The sequence below is a fragment of the Lagopus leucura genome, unplaced genomic scaffold (genome assembly GCF_019238085.1).
Source record: "Lagopus leucura isolate 7727_CA_CO unplaced genomic scaffold, USGS_WTPT01 Super-Scaffold_100001, whole genome shotgun sequence".
Lineage (NCBI taxonomy): Eukaryota > Metazoa > Chordata > Aves > Galliformes > Phasianidae > Lagopus > Lagopus leucura.
Genome location: NW_024962262.1, coordinates 49324414 through 49346405, shown reverse-complemented (window position 1 = coordinate 49346405; position 21992 = coordinate 49324414). Strand labels below are relative to the sequence as shown.

Below are 21992 nucleotides of genomic sequence, written 5' to 3'. Positions count from 1 at the left end.
AGATTGATCTAGTTAACTCCGTGACACCTTACCACAATCTCCTTTCATTCCTACCATCCTACAATCCTATTGGTATTTGAGCTCACTGATCAGTACTCAGTATGATCACTTAGCACCAAATGCTATGAAAAAATAAGAAAATTTGCCACGGGGCTCACAGGTATTTTCTTGACAGCAGAGAATTATTGATATCTGAGTGTCTTGGACTCCCTTCTAGGCTTTCAACAGAACTGTAGTGTTTCCACCAAGCTTATTATATTTTGCCTCTTTCCAAAGCCTTTTCTCAGAGCTGACTTCCTAGTTGTTCTACACAAAGAGGTCCTACATCAGGTCACCAGCTTCTCAGCCCCTCCAAGCCTCCTCATTATTGCACTACACCCTAGTCATTCAAATATGGCACTGATGCAATGGCATTAGTGCCCAACTACCCACAGCTTTCTGATCTTTTAAGATTGTTTAATTAATTTATTAATGAACTGTGAACAGCAATGAGGCAAAATCACCATATGAGACATTCTTTCTGGCTCATTACTGTTAGAGAAAACTGGAAAATATTCACTTCTTCCTGGACATACAGGGCATTATTATGTTTCTTTTTCTGTGATCTCTTGACACTTGACACACTTATGGACTGGGCCCACAAATTCCCCAAACACAGAAGAAGGTGAGGGATTTTCCCTGTAGAGCCAAACCTCCGTATTTATTAACTCTAAGGTACAAGCTCTTCCCTGCATGCCTCAGTTCACAGGGTGACCTCACACAGGCAGAGTGAACACATTTAAAACTTTACTAGCTTTCTTTCTCAAAATGGTTTATTTCAATATACATTTATTTTCACTACTTTGTAATGTTTCAATTCATTCCTTCTTCTTTAATATTTTGGAAGCATGATTTCTTTGGTTGCTCATGTGCTTTGAATAAGAAACTAAGCATTAAACAGAATTCCCCACCAACCAAAACTTTTAAAATCTTAGATATTTTACAGAGAGGCAGAAGATGAAACCATAGTGTTGGAAACACTGGAGTATGTCTGTTTATGATTGACATCTTTGGATTACTAGTTTCAGGAAAAAGTGAGAAGAGGTCTAAACATTTCCAGTTGCTTAAGTATTCATTGAATAAAATTATATCAGACTTTAATGATGTTTGGGTGGTTGAATATGTTTGATTAATAGCACTGCCATTTTTCATTATTAATGCTAAGGTTGTCAACTTAGCGAAAATCTGAACTGGAAAATCAAAGCTAGAAATCATCAGAGATCCTGTGATACTAATGCTTGAGGCTGCATTTACATGGAACTGCAGAGGGAGAAAATTCTGCTCTTTCATCAATAAAAACAGTACGTGTTTAATTCCACAGACACTGTTATAAAAAAACATTTCAGTTTTGGTTTATCTCTGGTTGATTCTTCCATAACTTTAATTTTTTTATTTTCCTTAAGTATATTTAACTGCTACTAGATGCAAATCTCAAAATTTCTACATTGCAGCAGAACAAAATAATTTTTCTTTCTTCCATTTTATTCCTCCAGCCTCCGATTCTTTAAACCATTTTATAATTTTTTCAGTGAAAAAAAAGACATAAATACACCTACAGAGGAAAATAAGTACATTTTAACTACATATAGTAAAAATGCTGAGGCTGAAAATATGTTTCCATGTCTTTTTATGAAGTAGATGAACTTAAGTAAAATGTTTTTAGATACTACTTTGTGATTGACTTTTACATTTGCCTCAGCCTGGTGTAAGTTACTGCACTGGATTCAAGGTTGAGAGAACCCAGTACCTTACTTCCTTTATTTCTCCATGTTTTCCTGATTTTAGAGGTCTTCTTATAATATATACCTACTTGTAAATCACATTCCCGAAGGGTCCCTAGAAGTAGGATGAAAATAAAAGCAAGTCTACATCTTTAAGCTTACTGAATTGATTTTGTAGCACGAAAATCTGGAGACGCCAAAAGATTAATTATTTTCTAAAGAGAGAAAGGAGTAGAGGCAGGAAAGTCTTTAAAAGTTCACTTTCTCATTTAACCATTTAAAAATAAGTTTGGTTTTCTCTTATTGATAGTGATATAATTATCCAATGTTGATAACTGGACACAGCTTCAATGAATAATTTAACTACACCATTATTAAGAAGTCCTTCATGATTTGTAGACCAAAACTTCATTATCTGTGCCTTAACCAGATGACAGCTTTCCTAAATGGGAAGTAACAAATGACTTTAAGAACAAAGCAAACATGAAGCAACAACAATGGCAAACCCATGTGATAATGTGCACAAAGATTTATGAACTACATGAATCAAAATGACAAGTTCTATAAAAAATATTTAACATTTTTTTCTTTTTTCTTATTCCATTCTACCCCGGAATGACTTATGGCCTTCTTTACTTAGAGAAATTCAAATTAAACAATTTCTGAAGAGCATAACTCTAAAATTACATCATTTCGTATAGCTGAGGATTACTAAAAGTGATAACAGCATCTTTCAATGATCTTCTGAGATCAGCATTGAGCTTACAATAGCCAGACAATCAATTCAATATTTTTTTGAGTCATTATCAATTATAAAAATACATTAAATACTAATTATAGGGTTTTACAGAAATCTTATTGTCGAAGACATATTGGCTCAAGAAAAGCTGAATTGTAGGTTTCAAAAATATTCTTTTTTTTTTGTTTGCTTGTTTTGGTTTTTTTTTTTCCAGCACTGGATAAGAAGGGCTTTTGGATGCCAATGAGTTTGCAATGCCAGTATCCTTCAAGAAATTATTACTTCCATAAATTGCAGCACTTGAGAACTGGTTTGTTTCTTGTCAGTTAGTTCAATACTTCAGGAAGCAGTAGAGAAAATGCACTTTTACTCATGAATTTGGAGACTCACAAAAGAGGTTCATCTTCAGGAATTCAGTTATGCAGAATTTAACTTACAATGCAATGCTTAATAAGGTATCAGCATGCTTCAAACAGTCTTAGGAAATTTTATTCTTTTAATCTCATATGAATATATAGGAGTAATTTTCTCTTTCCTCAGAAGGACTGAGAACCAGGTTTAGACTAATCACTCACATTTCAGAAATTGTTTGAGTAAAGGGAATAAAAAGGATGTTATGGAAAACAGGAGCAACGGAAAATATATTTTTTGCTATGTTTTCTGAACTTCTTAAAAATTTTCCTGTTTTAAGATGTTTGTTGTGGTTTTGCTGCTGTTTTGCACAGAAGGATTAAACCTACATGAAATGCAGTTTTATTTTAAGTTTGATGACAACAGAAAAACATTTCACAATTTCACATTTCATTATATTGTAAGAAATCCTCCATCCAGAAATGATAGAATATTTATTGGCATCATATAATCTTTTCTCTGCAAATTCCACAATGGATCTGATTTTTGAATGCATGACATTAAAGAATGGGATTAAGCCTGCGCTCTGATGTGAGTCATGAGAATACATCTGTGCAAAAGGAGCTACTGCTTTCTCTAGTGACATGTCTGAAACCAAAGCTACACCTGTAAAGTGCAGTGTAGAGTGGCAAGACCAAATCAACTGTCAGCTACTTTAAGTGCTGCTAGAGGAAGTTTAAGGTCAGCTCTACATCCTTGCTAAAGTTCTCTGGGGGAGATGGAGGGAAATGTCATCAACTCAGTATTGACAGCACTCTTCAGGGATACACTTCATGCAGAAAGCGTAGTCCTGCTGCACAACATAGCCTCCCTGCTTCAATGTCTCTGGTGGCTTCAAACAGAAAAATAGCTCAGGATTGCTCCTTGAAGGTTTCTGATGAGGCCTGGCCCAAGAGCAGACACAACTTGGAGGCAACCTGAATAGCAAATAATTAAGTAAATTCCAAGTGTGTGAAACATGAAGTCCAGAGCCTGCTGAGGATATGCTTTAAGCACTGTGGAGAACTATTCAAGGACTCAGTTTTTCCAGAAGGGCTCTTAAAGATGTGGCTTTAAGAATTAACCTTTCTATTCACATAAATAAAAAGAAGTTACAAAAAAGTTTTCTTCACATTTGAACATGCTTTTCTTTTCATACCTTTTTGTGTTAACACAGGTAACATTTAGCAAGTTTTCATCTTTTTGAAGGAAGTAGTTAGGAAAATCAATTGACGCTTTTTGTCTCAGAAGAAGAACTGAAGAATAAGGATAAAACAAAAGAACACGGGCTGGGAGTTGATAAGGTGAAATTACTTGAAATTACTACAAAAGACATTTGAACTAATGTTTTGTGCTAAGAGATGTGTCGTATTAATTGATATAATATTAACAGTGTTTATTTTCCTAGGAGTTATCCTCACTTTAAAAAAACATGACAAGATGGTAAGAATTTCAAATCAGAGTGGACCAAGGCAAAGATTAAAACTATGATCAACAAATTTGACTTCAGCTTTGCCTGAAGTTTTTCATAATTCTGAGAAGTGAACAACTACTATATGAAGATGGATAGGAAATTAAGAACATTTTTAACATTCTTATGTGTTTCATAGCTGCATGCAACTAGTGAATGATGCATTTTTTTTTTTCTCTTCAAGCTGCTTTATAATTCTTCTGTGATTCTCCTACTTCATTACTCTTACAAAACTTAGGTTTTGAACCAATAGTACTGAAGGAATAATTTGGCACAATGTTTACAGTATGCAAAAGACATGCCTGAAGCTGTGAACATGAAGAGCAGGAAACTCTTTAGATGCTTTTTCCACTCTAACTGCTCCTACATGTAGGAGCCTGCAATTAAGTGCAATACTGAATTGAATTAGAATGTGGGTGGTGGTTCTGTACTTCTCAGATGAAAATCTTTAACTCAACTAAAAATACGTTGTTTTCCTTATATACAGAACTATACATGATTTTGTTCAGGGCAGGAGATCGCAAGGTCCAAGAATATACTTGAAAAAATTCAATAAGCAGTTACAGACACTTATACAACTAAAACAAACATAGCTGAGGATTGTTTCTGTTAAAAAAAGATAAGGTAGATGAGATCGCATAACATTTGCTCTGCGGATGAACATAGCTGAAACCAGTTTTCCAAATGCCAGTCTTTGGACATCATATCAGAATGATAATTTTAGTCTTCCCCTCAACTGGGTATAAGTGCAAGATTATAATTATATGAAAAACAGGGAAAGATTTTCTAAGCGAGGCTGACAAAAATCTACCCCATTATCATGCAGAATTTTTCTACATAAGGATATTGTCTACTATTATAGTTCCACCAATGGTTAGTATGACAAAATGTAGTAAGACCAAACAGACTTAATTGCAAGGCTCATTCAAGTAGGCAACGTATTCAGGAAGATTCATCTGCTCAGAAGCATAGGGACGCTGGCAGAACTCTGTAGAAGTCACTGGCTTTTCTGAGATCTTTGCCTACTTTCTGATACACTTGAGATCATGTGTTCCCCCCCCTGGAAGTAATGAAACTCTAGCCCTCACCTTCAGTTTTTTCTCAAGCTGACTATAATTACTTTCTCTGATGTAATGAGTGATAGTCTATTTTAGTATCTTCTGCCAAGTTTATTTTATAAACACCACAGTGAATTATGACTGATGCCAGCCCAGATTTCTGTCACTGCCAAATGTGATGCAAGTGGCAAGGGTTCACCTCTCGTTTGCTGTGATATGCTGTGGTAGCCCCGGTTATGATAGGCTTCCTCACATTTCAGAAGTGCTTCAGGTAATCCTATATCAATATTTTGATTGTATTCGCTAGAAGGAACTTTGGAAACTTCCTAAGCACTTTTTTCCTAGTGTGTACTATTCCCTTAGTTACCTGATAGCATAGCTCTTACCTGCCAGCCTGTGGCAGGTAATGTAACAATGCACATTGCCTTCAATAGACGTTATATAAATCCAGAATTGGGCAATTAATCATTGAGGGGATTTTGGTTCTTGACGGTGTAATTAGGAAGAAAGAAGTGTTGACTGAAATGGAGTTGAAATGAATGAGGCTTGAATGTTGTGAATACTACCTGCAGAAAAGGATCCTAGAAGTAAAAAGGGTATCACCATCATCATAGGGTAGGAATCAGGAAATACGACTCTGATGTGAAAGAGTAAATGCTAATTTTAGGGAAAACTTGCCAAAATATAACCAGTATGTGCTACAGTTCTTCAAGGCATGGCAAACTAAAATCTAAAAAGTCACCTAGCATCTTTTTGCTACATGTGAATAATCATCCCACTTTGTATCTTAAAATTCTCATTATGATTGTAGATTAAGCAGTGAATAAAGCAGACAATATCCTGCGCAATACTATGGTTTCTAAATTAAATGCAATTGCTTCTGAAAGACTTTTAGATAACATTGTAGCAACCTTGGGAAAAGGCCAAACCTTCACAGTTTGAGTTAATATAAAACTTTTGATTGCGTTAATCCTAAATCATCAATACAGCACTCTAATGGCACTGAAGTAGGAATAAAAGCCAGAAGAGCAACAGATAAAACATTTTCAATAGAGGAGTGAATGAGAATATTAATTCAAGAACATTATAAAGTTAGACACATATGAAACTTCCAAAATAAGGAGCTATCAGGTAAAAACCCTGCTGAAGAAAAAGCTAATGGAAAAATGAAAACATTACATAATTTTCCACATAAGTGAAAATCTTTAAGAAGGACAACTTGAAATCCATATCAAGAGCAATGGGGAATTTTTTTATTTTTTAGGGAAAAATCACTTCCTACTGAAATTTTCCCTAAAAAAAATAGGTGGGCAAAGACCTGCCTCTGATGTTTCCACTGTCTACCTTTTTTCCTTTTGCTTTCACCAAAAAATAAAGATCCTTTATTTCTAATCTCTCTCTCCACTTGCCTATACATGAAACACTGCAATATTGTCTCCACAAGACAAAGAATAAAAATGAAGCCAGTTATGTATGCAGTCCTGCCACTCATAAAATATGAAAAGGAATAAAACCCACTCAACCAGCTTTGATAATCATTTGTATTGTTCCTAAACAGAAGATGGAAAGTGTTTCTAGAGCATGATGTACTTACCCTGATGTCACCTTACTGTTAAGCTGAGTTTTCTTAGTGAGTGACCGAAAAATTACTTAGAGCAGTGCATTAAACACTCAATTTCAGACTTCCGCATGGCAAAGCCTGATCTAATGCCAACAACAGTGGAAAGTTTCATTAACTATGAATAGTTAATACATATACAAAACAATACAATAGTTAATAGTCTACAATAGGCTATGGATCAAATTATCAACCACTCTCTTCAAAATCTACCTTACTATGAGCTTTGGGAGATATTTTTGTAATGAGACAGGCAAGTGCTGGATTTTCAGGGCAATATAAAAATTTTGATTCTTATAAGCATCAGTTACACTTTATTAGAATAGAAGTATTATTAATAATCATCCATTTCATTACTGTATTTCCAACCTGAGAAGGTGATGGCAAACTTACCAGAATTGTACACAAACAAAGTGTACAATATCAGAGCAAGATGAAGTGCTGTAAAAAAAATAGAAGTTCAAATTTCACTTAGAAAAACTACAGCTTATCCAAAATATTTGTTCTGATTTACTATCGTTTGATGTGTCAATATATTTTAAAAGTCAATACAGACACAGTTGATTTTCTCTGCTAAACTGGGATTTGATGTACCACAAATATTGTATCAGAGATAAAAAGTCAGTGAACAGATTATTGCTAAATCTTCTTACAAACAGACTAGTTTTCTGTTTTCTCATAAATAGATGTTAACTGTCAGAAAAAAAATCTTATGGCATTCAGTCATTCCAGAGAGTATGACTAAGCTGGGGGTCTACACAGTGAGCCCCTCCCTGACAAGGATGGGTGCAGGTGTGGTCCTGTGTGGCTGAGCTGTAGCACTGCCCTGGCTGCAGCTGAGCATGGAAGGCACAGAGCAGCCTTTGCAGATGAGGCTCAGTGCTTCGTGACCTAAACTCTGCTGACTTTTTGAATGTTTTAGGCAGCTGAGCGCCAAAATTGTTTTTAAAACAGAAATTGAAATCTAAGGAACTTATGGTCTGTCCACATCATAAAATAAATGTGACAGATTTAAGTGGGGTCTCTGAGTCAAAGCTTTGTACTTGGCTTCCAGGTGAGGTAAAGTCTGAGCTGAACCATCGTCTTCACTGATCTTCTCATGCATCTAACATGGCAAATGTCTTTGTGAAAAATAGGACCAGGCCCAAATCAGTCTGTGTCATATAACTGATTCCCAGGCATGGCTCAGGAGTGAGCACATGCCAGGGACCATCCCCACCACGCATGCGGTTGGTGTGTAGGCAAACTGCTTGGAAAGTAAGATAGCTCCTTTGCGTTCAGCATACAGTTGACATCAATGCCCAGGATAGTTGCCATGCATGTTCCATTTATTGCTGTAAACACAACATTCGAGCACAGCACATCCATTTTGCTCTCCAGGCAGGGTAGACATTTTGCATATTTCTTAAAGCCTTAAAGTTTGCACATATTTCTCACTTCATCTCTCTCTGCATTCTCAAGAAGCTATGAATCTAGACATAAATTCAGACCCCAGTGTTCAAGAGCCTAAGGACAGCTACAGTAACAATCACACCTATCAGATATAAAAGAAGACCCTGCAATTGTGACAGTGGGTTATACTTGAAGCCTAAATAGGCCAAGGGAGGTAGGTATGTCAGGACCAAAGAATGAAGAGCAGAGGAACAGAGAATTCTTCCACCAAAAGCATTTTTGGTTCTATCTCTTCATAGAGTGTGAGACTAACTTGAGATTGATTCTTTCCACACACAGATGGGTGACATACAGAGGCACTGGGTGAAAGCAAGTTCTGAGATGCTAGAATCCAGCTGTACCTGCACTCATGCATTCAGATTTAAAAACAAAACCAAAAACCCCAATCATCTTTCTCTCTCCTTCAGTGCTCACATCAGTCAGGGAGGAAAGAACTCTACCTGGAATAATGCCAACACAGAGTAGATGCCTGATGAGGTCTTCAAAATATAGTCTAACAATTAAAGCATTTGAGTTTATGTGATACCCTAGCAGAAAGAGACCAGATCCTTGCAATGCTATGCAGGTAAAGATCTGCATTGTTTTCAAATTACTTGAGGCATCTGTCTGCTTCAGAATGTTATCTGATTAACAGCAGTCTGCGCCGAATGGCCAACTGAGGCAAATCCCAATAAATTGGGTGTTTGAGAAAGAAAAAAAAACAAACAAACATTTGTCTTGAGAACACACAAATGACTCTGGGAATGTGATAGTCTTCAGAAAAACCTGGAGAGTGTCAGCTAATGTTTGTTTCCACGTAACCCACCCCTTAACCTGACGGGAGCTCCCACAGTGAAATTTGGCTTTGCTTCAAAAATGTATATATTCCTTTTCTCTCCTACCAGAAGCTGTTTATGTAGGTACTTTAACCTTCTTAAAATACAAGCACTGTTTGCTTTCTTATTTTTATTCCAGGATAGCATTTTACTTGCCATTTAACGTCTCCTTAAACAGACTGTGCACTTTAAATTGTTTTGTTACTAGCATTTTCCCACACAGCTTCACATAAATGTGTGAAAACAGATACTGACCTTGCTTCGTGGCACTGTGACGTAGGGTTGAGAAAATCATCTAAACTGAGACCCACGCTGAAACAACTTCAAAATATTTCAAAATATACAACACAATTTAGAAGTTGTATGACAAGAAGACTCCATTCATCATCATTCATCTGCTATTTGCAAAGGTATACCTGTTTATGGCAGCAATTATGGCTATTTATTGTGCCTGGATTTTGATGGGGATTGTTCAGGAGGTGCAGTAATACTGTCTATCTGGTTCTCTGCATTTATTTTCTAATGATCTGCTACTAGCGATTTTAAACTGAGCACAGTGTTGTTTTCTATTTCTGTTGTATTAGCTTGAACATATTTATGCAAAGGCTCCTTTGGACTGCAAAAATCTCTCAGGCTACAGGCATCTGAAGAACATAAATAGAACTTGTATGGTGCAAAGAAGTTTTCAAGTAAATGAAAGTGAGATTCAGTAGCTACAAGGTCTTTGTGTTTATCTAGGAGTGTAAAAAATTGAGTGGCTTAAAGAGAATGACTAGGCTTTCCCTGGAGGAGATTATAGCAGAAAAGCACAAGCAACACTACAGCTCACTCCATTACATTTACCTGTAGATTCCTTCACAATTCTGAGAATGTTGTGGGTTTGGGTTTTTTTTTTTTTTGTTTTGTTTGTTTTTTGGTTTTTGTTGTTTTTTGGTTTGGTTTGCTTTCCTTCACCCAAATTCTATGATTCTAAGATATACTGCAAATACACAGTGTGCTTTTAAGCACGATGCTCTCTTTCTGACTCCTATTTTTCTGATCACCCTTCCAATAGCTGATCAGCAATTTTAAAATTTCAGGTTTTTTTCTTTATTTACATTTCCTCCCCTTTTTTTTTTTTTTTCCCTCCCTCTCACAGCTCAGTGCCAGGTAGCTTAATATTCCTCCTACTTTAATTATCTTTGTCAACCTTATTTGACATTGTAGTAAGAGAAGCGCTCTTGTTGCGGTATTCGAGTACCTTGCCAGATGGCAACAGTGTGGGAATTCTCCTGTAACTGTGAATTAGTTTGATAGGACCTGACAGTGAGAGCTTACTTAGAGTGGAGGACAAAGGTGCTTGGCCACAGCACCAGCAGAGTGAGCTCAGTTGTGTTGATTATGTTTGTACCTTAGCATTAAATGCAATAATCATCCTCAAGAAAAAAGTTTTGAGTATCTCTTCTAGATGGCAATGAGGACTTTCCCTGGTTGTCAGATTATTGTAAGAGAGAACAGCCCCCTTGCAAAAGCAAAACACGCCACTGCGTTAATGCTTTGCCTTGCTGGCACACAGCAAGAGGTGATAGAGCTTCTTATCTTGCTCAAACATCAGAAACAGTCTTTGATATGGCTGATTTCCTACTTGCATAATTCCTAATTTGCCCAGGATTAACGTAAAGGTTATACAGATATTTGGAGGGGAAAAAAAAGTTTGGAAAGACTGAAAGAACATCAATTAGCAGAACTCTGCTGAGTACAGAATCTAGTCATTTTGTGGACAAAATGAACTGGCTAACAAAAAAAAAAAAAAAAAAAAAAAAAAACAGAAGAAAATCAGCATGTTGCTGTGTGGTCAATGTGGTCCGTCTTCATTATCACTGTAACTGCTGAAAAGTAGCTAAAAAAGGCATATCTGAACTAGATACAGGCAGGTAACACTGTGGTAGTTCCCATACTGTAGATGAACAAACACTTTAGTGAGAAATAATAGTGTCATAAAACAGCAGAAGGGTGTAAGTTAGATGTGAAAAAAAAAGATGTTAGGCTTTTGAATCCATCTCCTGCTACTGCAGGACCATTCCCTGCAGTACATTTTCTCATATTTTGTCTAGTCTGCTTGTTAATGCCCTGCATAATAGTAAATTTCATAATTTCCCTTAGGAGGAACAGATGACACTTTAGTACCTCTCCCTGTCAGGAAGCTGTTGTTGGTATCTTGCCTGCTTTCATTTTCCCAGCTCCATCTTGTTACTCCTAACAATTACCTGAATAACACTATAAATAATGCTGCTCTTTTTATCCCAGCTCTGCAGTGAGATGGCAGCTGGTGGAACATCTATAGGTTCCCAGAGGGTAATCCATGGGAACTAGTTTTTCTGGGAAGCAGCCCAAAATCAAGGGTGTTCTATACTTGCAGTGTTGCAAGGTCAGCCCCAGTGCAGCCTCCTTTTCATACATTTACTTCTGTGCTCAGAATAGATAGTTGTAGAGTTATTTTAAATTTTGCCTCTGAGACATATTCCATAGGTCCAGGTGGACTTTGTGTCCCACCCTCCATTTTGAGAATCATGCTGTAGCACAAGGCACACTCAAGTTTTTCCAATGTACCATTTAGTTTTCCCTAGTCCTGGTTCTGGGTTGCTCCTAATAGTAAATAACGGTAATATTCAGTAAATCTGGCATTGAAAATACCTTGGAAAGCAATGAAAATACCCCTGGAGAGTTTATTATAAAAAATAATTTAAAATAATCAAGTCCATGTGCAAACTCAACATCCTGTTTTTAATATATTTATTGACTGAGAGCCCCTTTTCAGTCACCTGCTGGCCATACGAGCAAGTATTTTTTCTACCTAATAGTACCAGTAGGTTATCTGACCCATGTATTTTACATAGTTTCTCCCAGCGTGCTTTCCACAGCCTCCTGACAAGTTTCATTTAGTTTTGTTTACAGTGTTTGAATAAACACCAGTTTGCCAAAAAATTTCAGCCACTATTCTCCTGTTCTGCTCTCCTAATAACTTTAGGAGAACAGAAGTGTCATGATGGCTCCAGTAGGTACAATTCAACACAGCACTCATAAAAATGAGTGAATATAGGCAGCAATAGCAATAATAGGAGAAACACACTGTCAGTTCATTCATCTTAAAGGAACTTGATGCATACAAAAAAGAGCGTGGGAAAAACTTTTTTTTTGTTTTTGTTCCAAGTTAACAATTTACTCTCTTGAAAGAAACCTAAAAATGGTTTTGTCCTGTGCAAATCAAGAGGTTGGTAGGTCTATTTACTTACTAAGACACTATCAACATCTTAATATGGCCAGCTGTGTAATTCTTCCTGCAAGTGAATTAGGCAGCTCTTCATTCAAACTGAAGATAGCATCACTCCAGATATGAGCAAAGCAGGAATAGTAGACCTTTCCTATTCCTTCTGATGACCAGCAGTGCCTGCATACTTTGGCACCAAGTACATGCTTGACTTTGTATCACTAACGGACATAGGTTTAGTGACTCAGTCAGTCAGGTTGGTGAGTGGATTTGATAATCTTGAAAGATTTCTCCAACCTATATGCTTCTATATACAGATATTTTAATGATTCACCAACTCCCGGTCCAACTTATGGCTCATTCACCTGAATTAGCATTCCTGAGAAAAATGCAGGCTACAGAGATTTATAATAATAGAAGAAAATGCTGATGTCTGCTACATTTTGCTCTGCTAAATAACAAACCCCAAATACTCACTAAAGCTTTAGTGATGCTTCATCACAAAAACTATCCAGTCCTGAGAATAAATTACTAATGTTAATTGGTAGGACATGACCTACCATCAGTGATTTCAGAGACTAATCATTTTTTTATTGGTCACAGTGTTTCCCAAACAGTAACAGAGTACCGCCTAAATTAGAATAGTTAATAATAATAACAATAGGATTTTAAAAAATTTGCCATCAGTTAAGCAGATGTTTGCTTTCAGCAGGTTCCTCCTATGGCTCAAAGAAGACTTCACCAACTGATGACTATGGAGCTTACTGCAGAGTCTGAGAACCACAAAGCTTACTTCAATCATAGATAAAGTATACACTCTTTGAATTTTATAAGTTTTATAAGTTTTGCTATTCTTACCTGCAGAGGTGTTCACAATTTCTGAAGTATTTCTGAGACCCATAAAGTCAAACTGATAGAGTCTCCAAGACTTCTGGTCAGCAGCTTCCACTGAGTTTTTTCTCCATCTGTAAATCATTTCTTCTTTAGGATAGCCATCTGAAAATAATTAAATAAGTATCATTTCATTAAAAAAAAAAAAAAAGGTGATGCACAACAGTATCTGTTCGCTGATTCAGAGATATTTGAGAATAACTAAATTTCTGATCTGACACCTAGTGATTTTGTCAGCATAGTTCAACTGAAGAGTAGTAAGGCACACAAAAATAGAGATGTAATTCCAGGAAAACTATGAATTTCCACGATTTTTTTTTTTCCTCAATGGAGAAAAAGTATGATTGGTTCTATCAGAAGTAGATCTCTTCAGAGATGTCACTGATTATACTAATTAGCGGTCTGGACACAGTACATTTACTGCTTTACATATACACTGAAAAAGTAGGGCAAATTATATTATTAAAAAAAAAGTTGAGGAAAGCTGAAAGTTTAAAAAGTGAAGATAGACATAATGCAGTGTGTGCTACTATACTTTTGAAATTAACTCAAAACAGTGCAAAAAAAAATAAAACAAAACAAAACACATTCTTAATTAGCTTGAGATTTTTAAAGTGATTATGTTATCTTCTTATTCTAAAGGCCATAATAATTAATGAGGCCTCACCTGACCTACACAGCTGAAATAGCTTCTAAATGTCTTTATCAATTTAGTACTCAGAAGCTACAGTTAATTCTCATGCCAATATTTAATTTCCTTTTTTGTTAGACTGGCGTTTTTCAGTAGAAGTCCAAAAACAATTTGTCAACTAGTACTAATCATAATAGAAGACAATCTAGAAAACAATGGTATGCCCATGCCAGTTAAGACTAGACTGTTCTCTAATGCATAATCCAATATACATATATCCAATATACAATCCAATATACAATATCCAATTCATCTAATAATTAATGTAGTAGATGTAGATTACAAAGCAAATTAAAAGCCTAACAATAACAAAGACAGTTAATATAAATATCTCATCAGTATTTTGAATACTAATACACTTGGTTTTTGTGTTGCAAAACTGCTTCTCTGGTCATGGTGCTCTTTCTTGACATTTTCTCATATGTGTCTTCTTTGTCTTGTTTAAAATTCCACCCTGCTGGGCACTGTTGAAAGGTGTGCATGACTTCATTTATTCTTCTTTACACAGCAAGAAAAATACCCACAAGTCCCTCAATTCTAACCTGCAGAAAATAACTATGTGTTAATTCAAATGTAATATCCACATATTTTCCATGAATGTGAATAAAGAAACGACGCATGAAGAACTTAAGTGGACAACAAAAACAAGCTCTGCCATTCTCCACACGAACTCTTGTTGCCAAGCAATTTTCACTGCCAATTTTGTTGTGCCAGGCTGTGAGACTGATTCAAAGGTTAATTTTTTTTTTTGGCTGGCATAAGATGCAGACGCACAGTGAAAGAACAGAAAACTTTGCAGGATCTCCAAGCTTTAACCGTGAATCCCCTAAATTTGTTTTAATCATAGAATCATAGAATGTCCTGGATTGAAAAGGACCACAACGATCATCTAGTTTCAACCCCCTGCTATGTCTATGTGCAGAGTTGCCAACCACCAGACCAGGCTGCCCAGAGCCACATCCAGCCTGGCCTTGAATGCCTCCAGGGATGGGGCATCCACAGCCTCCTTGGGCAACCTGTTCCAGTGTGTCACCACCCTCTGTGTGAAAAACTTCCTCCTGATATCTAACCTAAACCTCCCCTGCCTTAGTTTAAAACCGATCCCCCTTGCCTTATCACTATCCACCCATATAAACAGTTGTTCCACCTCTTGTTTATACACTCCAAGTACTGGAAGGCCACAATGAGGTCTTCCAAGAGCCTTCTCTTCTTCAAGCTAAACAATCCCAGTTCCCTCAACCTTTCCTCATAGGAGAGGTGCTCCAGCCCTCTGATCATCTTACTGGCCCTCCTTTGGACCCGCTCCAAGAGCTCCATATGCTTCTTTTGCTGGGGGCCCCAGGCCTGGACACAGCACTCCAGATGGGGCCTCACAAGAGCTGAGTAAAGAGGGACAACCACCTCCATCTTCCTGCTGGATAACTTTTTTTAATGCAGCCCATTAAGCCTGGCTGCTATTTGAGAAAGCCTCTGATCACCTGCTAAACAAACAATGTGTAACTGAAAGCCTCAGGAGCCTTCCCAAATTGGCTTTATTTGGAAACCTTTGTTTCTACATTTCAGGAAGAAAGAGGTATCAAATCCCCCCTGGTCATGTTGTGGCAGCTATGCCCTCATGCTAAGAGGCTGAGGCAGAATTGGCCCTTCCCTGTAAAGCTGTTATGGAACCACAAGGGTGTATGCGCTGGGTCCTAATCCTACCTCCTAGCATGGATTTATGTCCTGATACAGAGGAAAGGAAATCACTGCTCTCTTGCAATCAATACACCAGCTTGATGCAGAAATTGTTGCCCAAATTGTGAATGTACAGATTTTGTAGTAGGCAGTTGATGGGGCCCCTTTTCTCAAATGAATTCTAAAATATTCCTTCATTAAAATCACATTGACTATATGAAAATACTAGGGTCTTTAAAACTGAGATCGCATTTGCAATACGTCAGGATAAATTTGATCAGCAAGATAGAACATCAGAGAAGATGAGATTTTATTTGGCCACACACTGACTTCAGTAATATTTTGAGAGGAAAGAACAGTATAGGGAGATTTTTGACCTTTCTTTTTCATCTTATGGCCAGCCCACCAAAAATCAATTACAGTAATATGGGAAACTCTGTTACATGATCCAACGCATAGCTGTTTGTTCCTGTATGAGTAGCATGTAGTCAAGTGCAAGTTCCTTCAGTACTGTAGTTCTTCTAAAACTCTATTCCTACTGTAGTTCTGACTAAACAGAGACAGCTTTAACTTGGGAATGACTACTTTAAGTATTACTTATGGTCACTAAATAGTAAGGAACTGACTCCAGAAGATGAGCATGCCCTTTAATCCACAGATACTGACATCTGCTCTTACAATGGCTATATTATGGCTATATTACATCAAAAGAGAGAGTTATTACTGATGCAATGAGAGTTGTTTCAGCCTGTAACTGTTATTGTGTTATGCTCCTGCGCTCAGTGACTTCACTTCTGCACTCATTTCAAGGGTATAATATTTCCTATGGAATAATGACACATCTGCTTGGACAATAGATCACAACTAAGATTCATCTAACTTACAGAATGGGCTATGGAGAACAGCTGTTGGTATGGTGATGATGGTACGCAATATTTCTTGTAGATAGCCTAATTGCTTCTAGCCCTCTAAATGCTTCATTTTACAACATTATAAGACCTGGAGACCTCGGTGCTTCTAGAAGAAAACATAACTTCTTCTATTCAGCCTGCAACACAACTAAGAGCATATTATCTACAGAAATATCTGTTTTCTTGCACTTCACCAGCTTGACAAATGACAGTAAATTACCTTAAATTTTTGACCTTATGGCATCAAGCCATCCATGCTGAACAAATTGCTACCAAGTGCATTTAACCTGGGAGATTGCTTTAGGATATGCCACCACCATACTGTGGTGGAGCAATGCTTCAGGAGGGCAAGACGGCTTTTCACTGGTTGCAGTCAGTCGGCAAGGGAAACAGCTGGGGAAGCAGATGACGCTAACAACAAATTGACACTGTGTTACAGCTGTTAAGCTTCTGATAATATGCAACTCTGGAACTTCTCAACCCACGACCTTCAATTTCTCAGACATTAATTTATTTTAGTGTCTCTGTTCTCTTTTTTTTTTTTTTTTTTTTTTTTTGTCTGATTGTTGTTCTGTATGTTCTGTTGCAGCTGTTCTTCCAAAGCTTTTAGTTTTATATGCCACTATGTAAGAATTTCAGAAAGCACCTTGACCATTTGCATTTTTTTAAGATTGGCATTACATGCATGTTGAGTAAATTAAAATGGAGTGAAGAACATATTTTGCTACAGTTAATTTTTAAGAACACTCTGGGAAATATCCATATAATTGCTATTCATGAATACAAATGATTGGTACCTTGAAGCTTTACTTAAAGGCTTAAACATACACATTTTCAAAATGTACCACCAATTTTAACCCCAGTAAAACAAACATTGATAAGTAATAAATGCACTTTCTGCTGTTTTGGAGGTGAACCTGCAATAACAGAATGCCAAATTGTTATGACAACCTGCGAGATTCTGTGAATTTCATTTTATTTCCCTTCTGTTATTGGAATAATTGAACAAATGTTACCATAGCTTCTCACATCACCACATCATTTATAATGGATAGGTTAAAAACAATGGACAGTTAAAAATAGTCATTCTCCCTGCTCATATGAATTCACTTCCTATGGAGATTAGGTTTTGCAGAACTCTTGATCAAACCACTGGAAAAACGGTCAAGGCCAGAAACATGTCCAGGCTGGATGCAAGGCTTATGCAGTCACAAGGTAGTGGAGAAAAATGGTGTGAAGTGGCACTTGAAGCACATCTGCTGTAGGAGTCAGCCCTGATGGAAAATCAGCAACTTCCGTAATAGAAGCATTGACGTATCCATGCTATTAGTACACATGCCTCTAAACCTTGATTTCCTCAGTGCTGTTTCTGCTCTGGGCATCTCAGAACAGCAGATGATTTCTACATGTCACTTCTCTTTCTGTTTTAATGGTCCTATTTCAGTAAGATTGTAGAGATGGGAGGAAGGTACTGGAAAGGGGGTCGTACCGACAAGAGACTGGGACAACTAGAAGTTTTACATACCACTTGAAACATACTACTTGACATTATTTTTACTAAAAATAGTAAAAATGAGAGAGAAGGAGAAGAATGTCTCCCAGCTTTTCAGACATAACTTTACTGCTGGTTCCTCAAACTTTGTATTCAAATATTACACAGGCAGAACATGCTTGTAGCAGGAAGAATAATGCAAAAATGAAACTCATCTCTCCTTCCTAGCCCAGAGCATGTAATGATGAGCTAATGAAAGCAGCAGCAAAGCTGAAAATATGGGGAAGCACAAAAGGAAGGATCAGTTCAGTTAAGTATCTGCCAAGAGGCTGATGCTTGTGACTGGAGTATACATCTGAAATACATAGCTGGATTCTAGGAAGGTTCTGCTTTTCCACAAATGTTTGATATATTCAAAATCAGAAAAGAGCGTGAGCTGGCAGATAAGCTGTCACCATCTGCTTTTGCTCAGCTTACATCATAGACATGCAGAGAGGATGGCAGATTCAAATGCTGCTGATGAACATGCTTCAGACAGAGAGGATGTCCTGACACAATTAGAGGCAGGCCACTAGAAGCAGCCCTTTATACCTGGCAGCCAGCTGCTTCCAGTCACACTTTGCTTCCTCTGAGCTAACCAGTAAACTCTTCTTCTGGCTAACTGGGAGACCTCAGTCAGTATAGCCTCAACCAAAGAGGATTATGAAGTCCAGGAATGCACTCTTCTCTGATACCAAGGATGACAAATCAGAAGCATTCACAAAAGCTGCCTGAGCTCTCTCTCTTGCTAGCATCTTTATAAATACACCATTGGCAAGCAAAATTGCATTTTTAAATCCAAAATTCTCAGCGTTTTGGGGGAAGAGGCTTCTCAGTAATCTAATCCTGTACCTGTCTGATGTTTGTTCTTAAAAGGTGGGCATGCTTTAAACTAAGAGAATCCTGGAAGTTTCCCTGAAGGTTCTGCTCACTTAGATCTCATGATTGCATACATGTAATAGATATAATAAGATGGAAGAAAGAGCAACGGTCTAGTTCAACTTGTTTAAAATAGAACAAAATAAAAAAGAGGTGATACAGAAACTTTGTTGTGCTTTTTCAGGAGGAACCCATTGGGGAAGATTGAAGCAGAAGTAATAGAAAGAGTACTGAGATATTTCACTGTGTATACTGAAGACCTACTTTTAAAAAAAAAAAAAAAAAAAAAAAACTCTTAATTTAATGCAGATTGTGTTTTCTCCGCTCACAAATGAAGGTGATTACCTTTTTTTCTTGCTCACTGATTTAGAAAGAAAAAAGAAAAAGCAGAGATATTTTAAAAGACAGCTATAATAATAAAGATAGATGAGAATGCTGTGAAGATAGCTTTAAAATCTGAAGTGATTTATTTCAGCAGTTGTAGATAATTACACTTAGGTGATAACTACGGCAATCACAGATGTTATTCTTTTGCCCTGTTAGCTTGAATTAGCAACTGACACCTTATTAGCTGTACATTAGCCCATGAAAGATATCAACCAACATATCAACCAACATAACCATAACCGCAGAATAATGGAACTGCCCCAAATGTAAAGGATGCATCTTTTAATGAAGAATTTTTCTACCTAAGAGTGTATTTTAATATTATTGTAATACTACTTTGGCTACGAACAAGAGAATGCAGAACCTGTCACCAACATGGTTAATTATCTTAACTATTAATGCTTAATTATCTTTTTTACTCTGCACTAATCTTGATTTTTGAGAGGAGTGCTAGATGCAGGTACAATTTACTGGTACATTATGCGGCAGCTTAGCTTTTGAAAGGAACGGGTGGCATCAATGCATTTTTTGGGCATTCAAAATAGAAGAGGAAAAGAAGAGTGCTGCTATCAGCTAGAGAATAAGGATTTTCTGATAAGCAGATCTTGCAGGAGATAAACATTTTCCTTTCTTTCTTTCTTTCTTTTTTTTTTTTTTTTTTTTTTTTTTTGGCTACTCATAGACCAATTTTAATCTTGCCTCAGAGAAAACAACAAAGCTAATAAAAAGGTGCAAATTAGAAGAGAATGAAGAAAAAAGAACAAACAAGACTGGACTGAGAAGACAGACAAGCTTTTCACTGAAAACATTTAGAGATGTGGCTTTTCTGCTGGCTCACTTTCTGAAATAATTTGTTTTGTTGTATTGTTAAGATTGTTTTTAATCTAACAGCTACTTCTCATGTATGGGTGCTAAGATTTGATCACAAACAGCCCAAGTAGAGCAAAGCCCCTACTCCAAGTATAATTTCCTAAAATATAAGTGGAATGGCTTGAAATCATATTCAGAAACTAAGGCAGTTTTGTTGCACAATCATACCTTTGCACACTGTCCTTATGCCCATCGATCAATTTTCCTTTTGATTCATTTGCAATTGGTAACAACGGGGACTTGTTTTTAGAAAATTGTTGTTTTTATCACACACTGATATAATTACAATTTTCTACTGTATTGCAAATGACTTCAACTTTTCTGAAAAAAAAAAACAAACCCAAGCCACCAAAACAACAAAAGTTTTGTCATTCATCTTATCTTAATGTTTTGCTATGCACTTTTATTAATGTACTTATTTTTACCGCTTGCTTTTATTTGGGAGACAATATTCAGAAGCCTTGCATACAGCAATTGCTTTTGCCTATCTCCTTGCATTACTCTGGCTAGCAGACTATCCCACAAATTATTCCACTGGTAATTAGAACACCTGCTAAATGTTCAGATTCCTCTGATTTAGCTATATTGCATCCTCATTCTCAGCATCGTTAATGGCAAATAGGCTCATCTTGCTCCTAGCTTACTGGATATAAATTGTACCTTCTCTAAGGAGCATTCCTGCATAGATCAGTGTTCTAAGGACACATATTGAAACCTTGCTTAGTCATATGCAGTCTTGTTCATGGATTTTACAGAATAGATGCTTCACCCCAACCTAATGTACTGTTGCTTACAGAACAATGTGAAGATTTTACCTTGGTTTTCTTCAGTGACACTGCCTTGCAGAGAAAAACAATAGTCCTGATTTTTATTTTTATTTTTTTTTCCTAGTTCAGTTTTCCTCTGGATCTGGATGTTTCTGGAATATGTGCATTTTCTATGCTCCATGTAATTTAAATATTTCATGCTTTTAAAAGAAGGTGCCAGCAAGAGACAGAATTTCATTTTCTAATTCCTTGCTCTGCTTTTCTTGCTAACATGGCTATTTCATAGTCTTTGATTCTTCTACCCTCCCTCACTTAGACTTAACATGGCCTACAGTATTGACTAAGCGATGCTGAGAACTCAAGAACTGTATGCTAACGCTGAGAGATCAGCCTCATTATCATACTGCTAAATATATACTGAGTTCCCTAATAGAAAACAAACAGTGCAAAATGAATATTTTAATAGCTAAAATTTTGAGTTTGGGTGAATACATGAACTAAATCAAGTAGAAAAGAAATCACTGATCTGTACAGTTTGTGACTATCAAAGAATATTATGCTGTATTCAGGATGTTCATATTTTTCCAGGGTAGGTTCAGACTAACTATTAGTAAATATTTATTTACTGTGACAGTGGTCAAAAAATTGAACAGGCTTCCTATGTGGTTAATTTCCCATGCCTGTCAATGTTTTGAGGGGTATGTGGATAAGATGTTCTATTTTTTGGTTTGCCCTGAAGTGTTCAGGCTCTTCTACTTCTACTTCTACTTCTACTTCTACTTCTACTTCTACTTCTACTTCTACTTCTACTTCTACTTCTACTTCTACTTCTACTTCTACT

General features: G+C 36.7%; 1 protein-coding gene across 1 annotated transcript in view; it reads right to left on the bottom strand.

Annotated features, from left to right (window-relative positions):
* Nucleotides 1-21992, bottom strand: part of GABRG3 (gamma-aminobutyric acid type A receptor subunit gamma3) — a 289358-nt gene that overhangs the window by 28910 nt on the left and 238456 nt on the right. The window contains exon 6 of the mRNA XM_042867479.1: nucleotides 13409-13546. Coding sequence (XP_042723413.1) covers nucleotides 13409-13546 — 138 coding nt within the window. The remainder of the gene's footprint in view (nucleotides 1-13408; nucleotides 13547-21992) is intronic.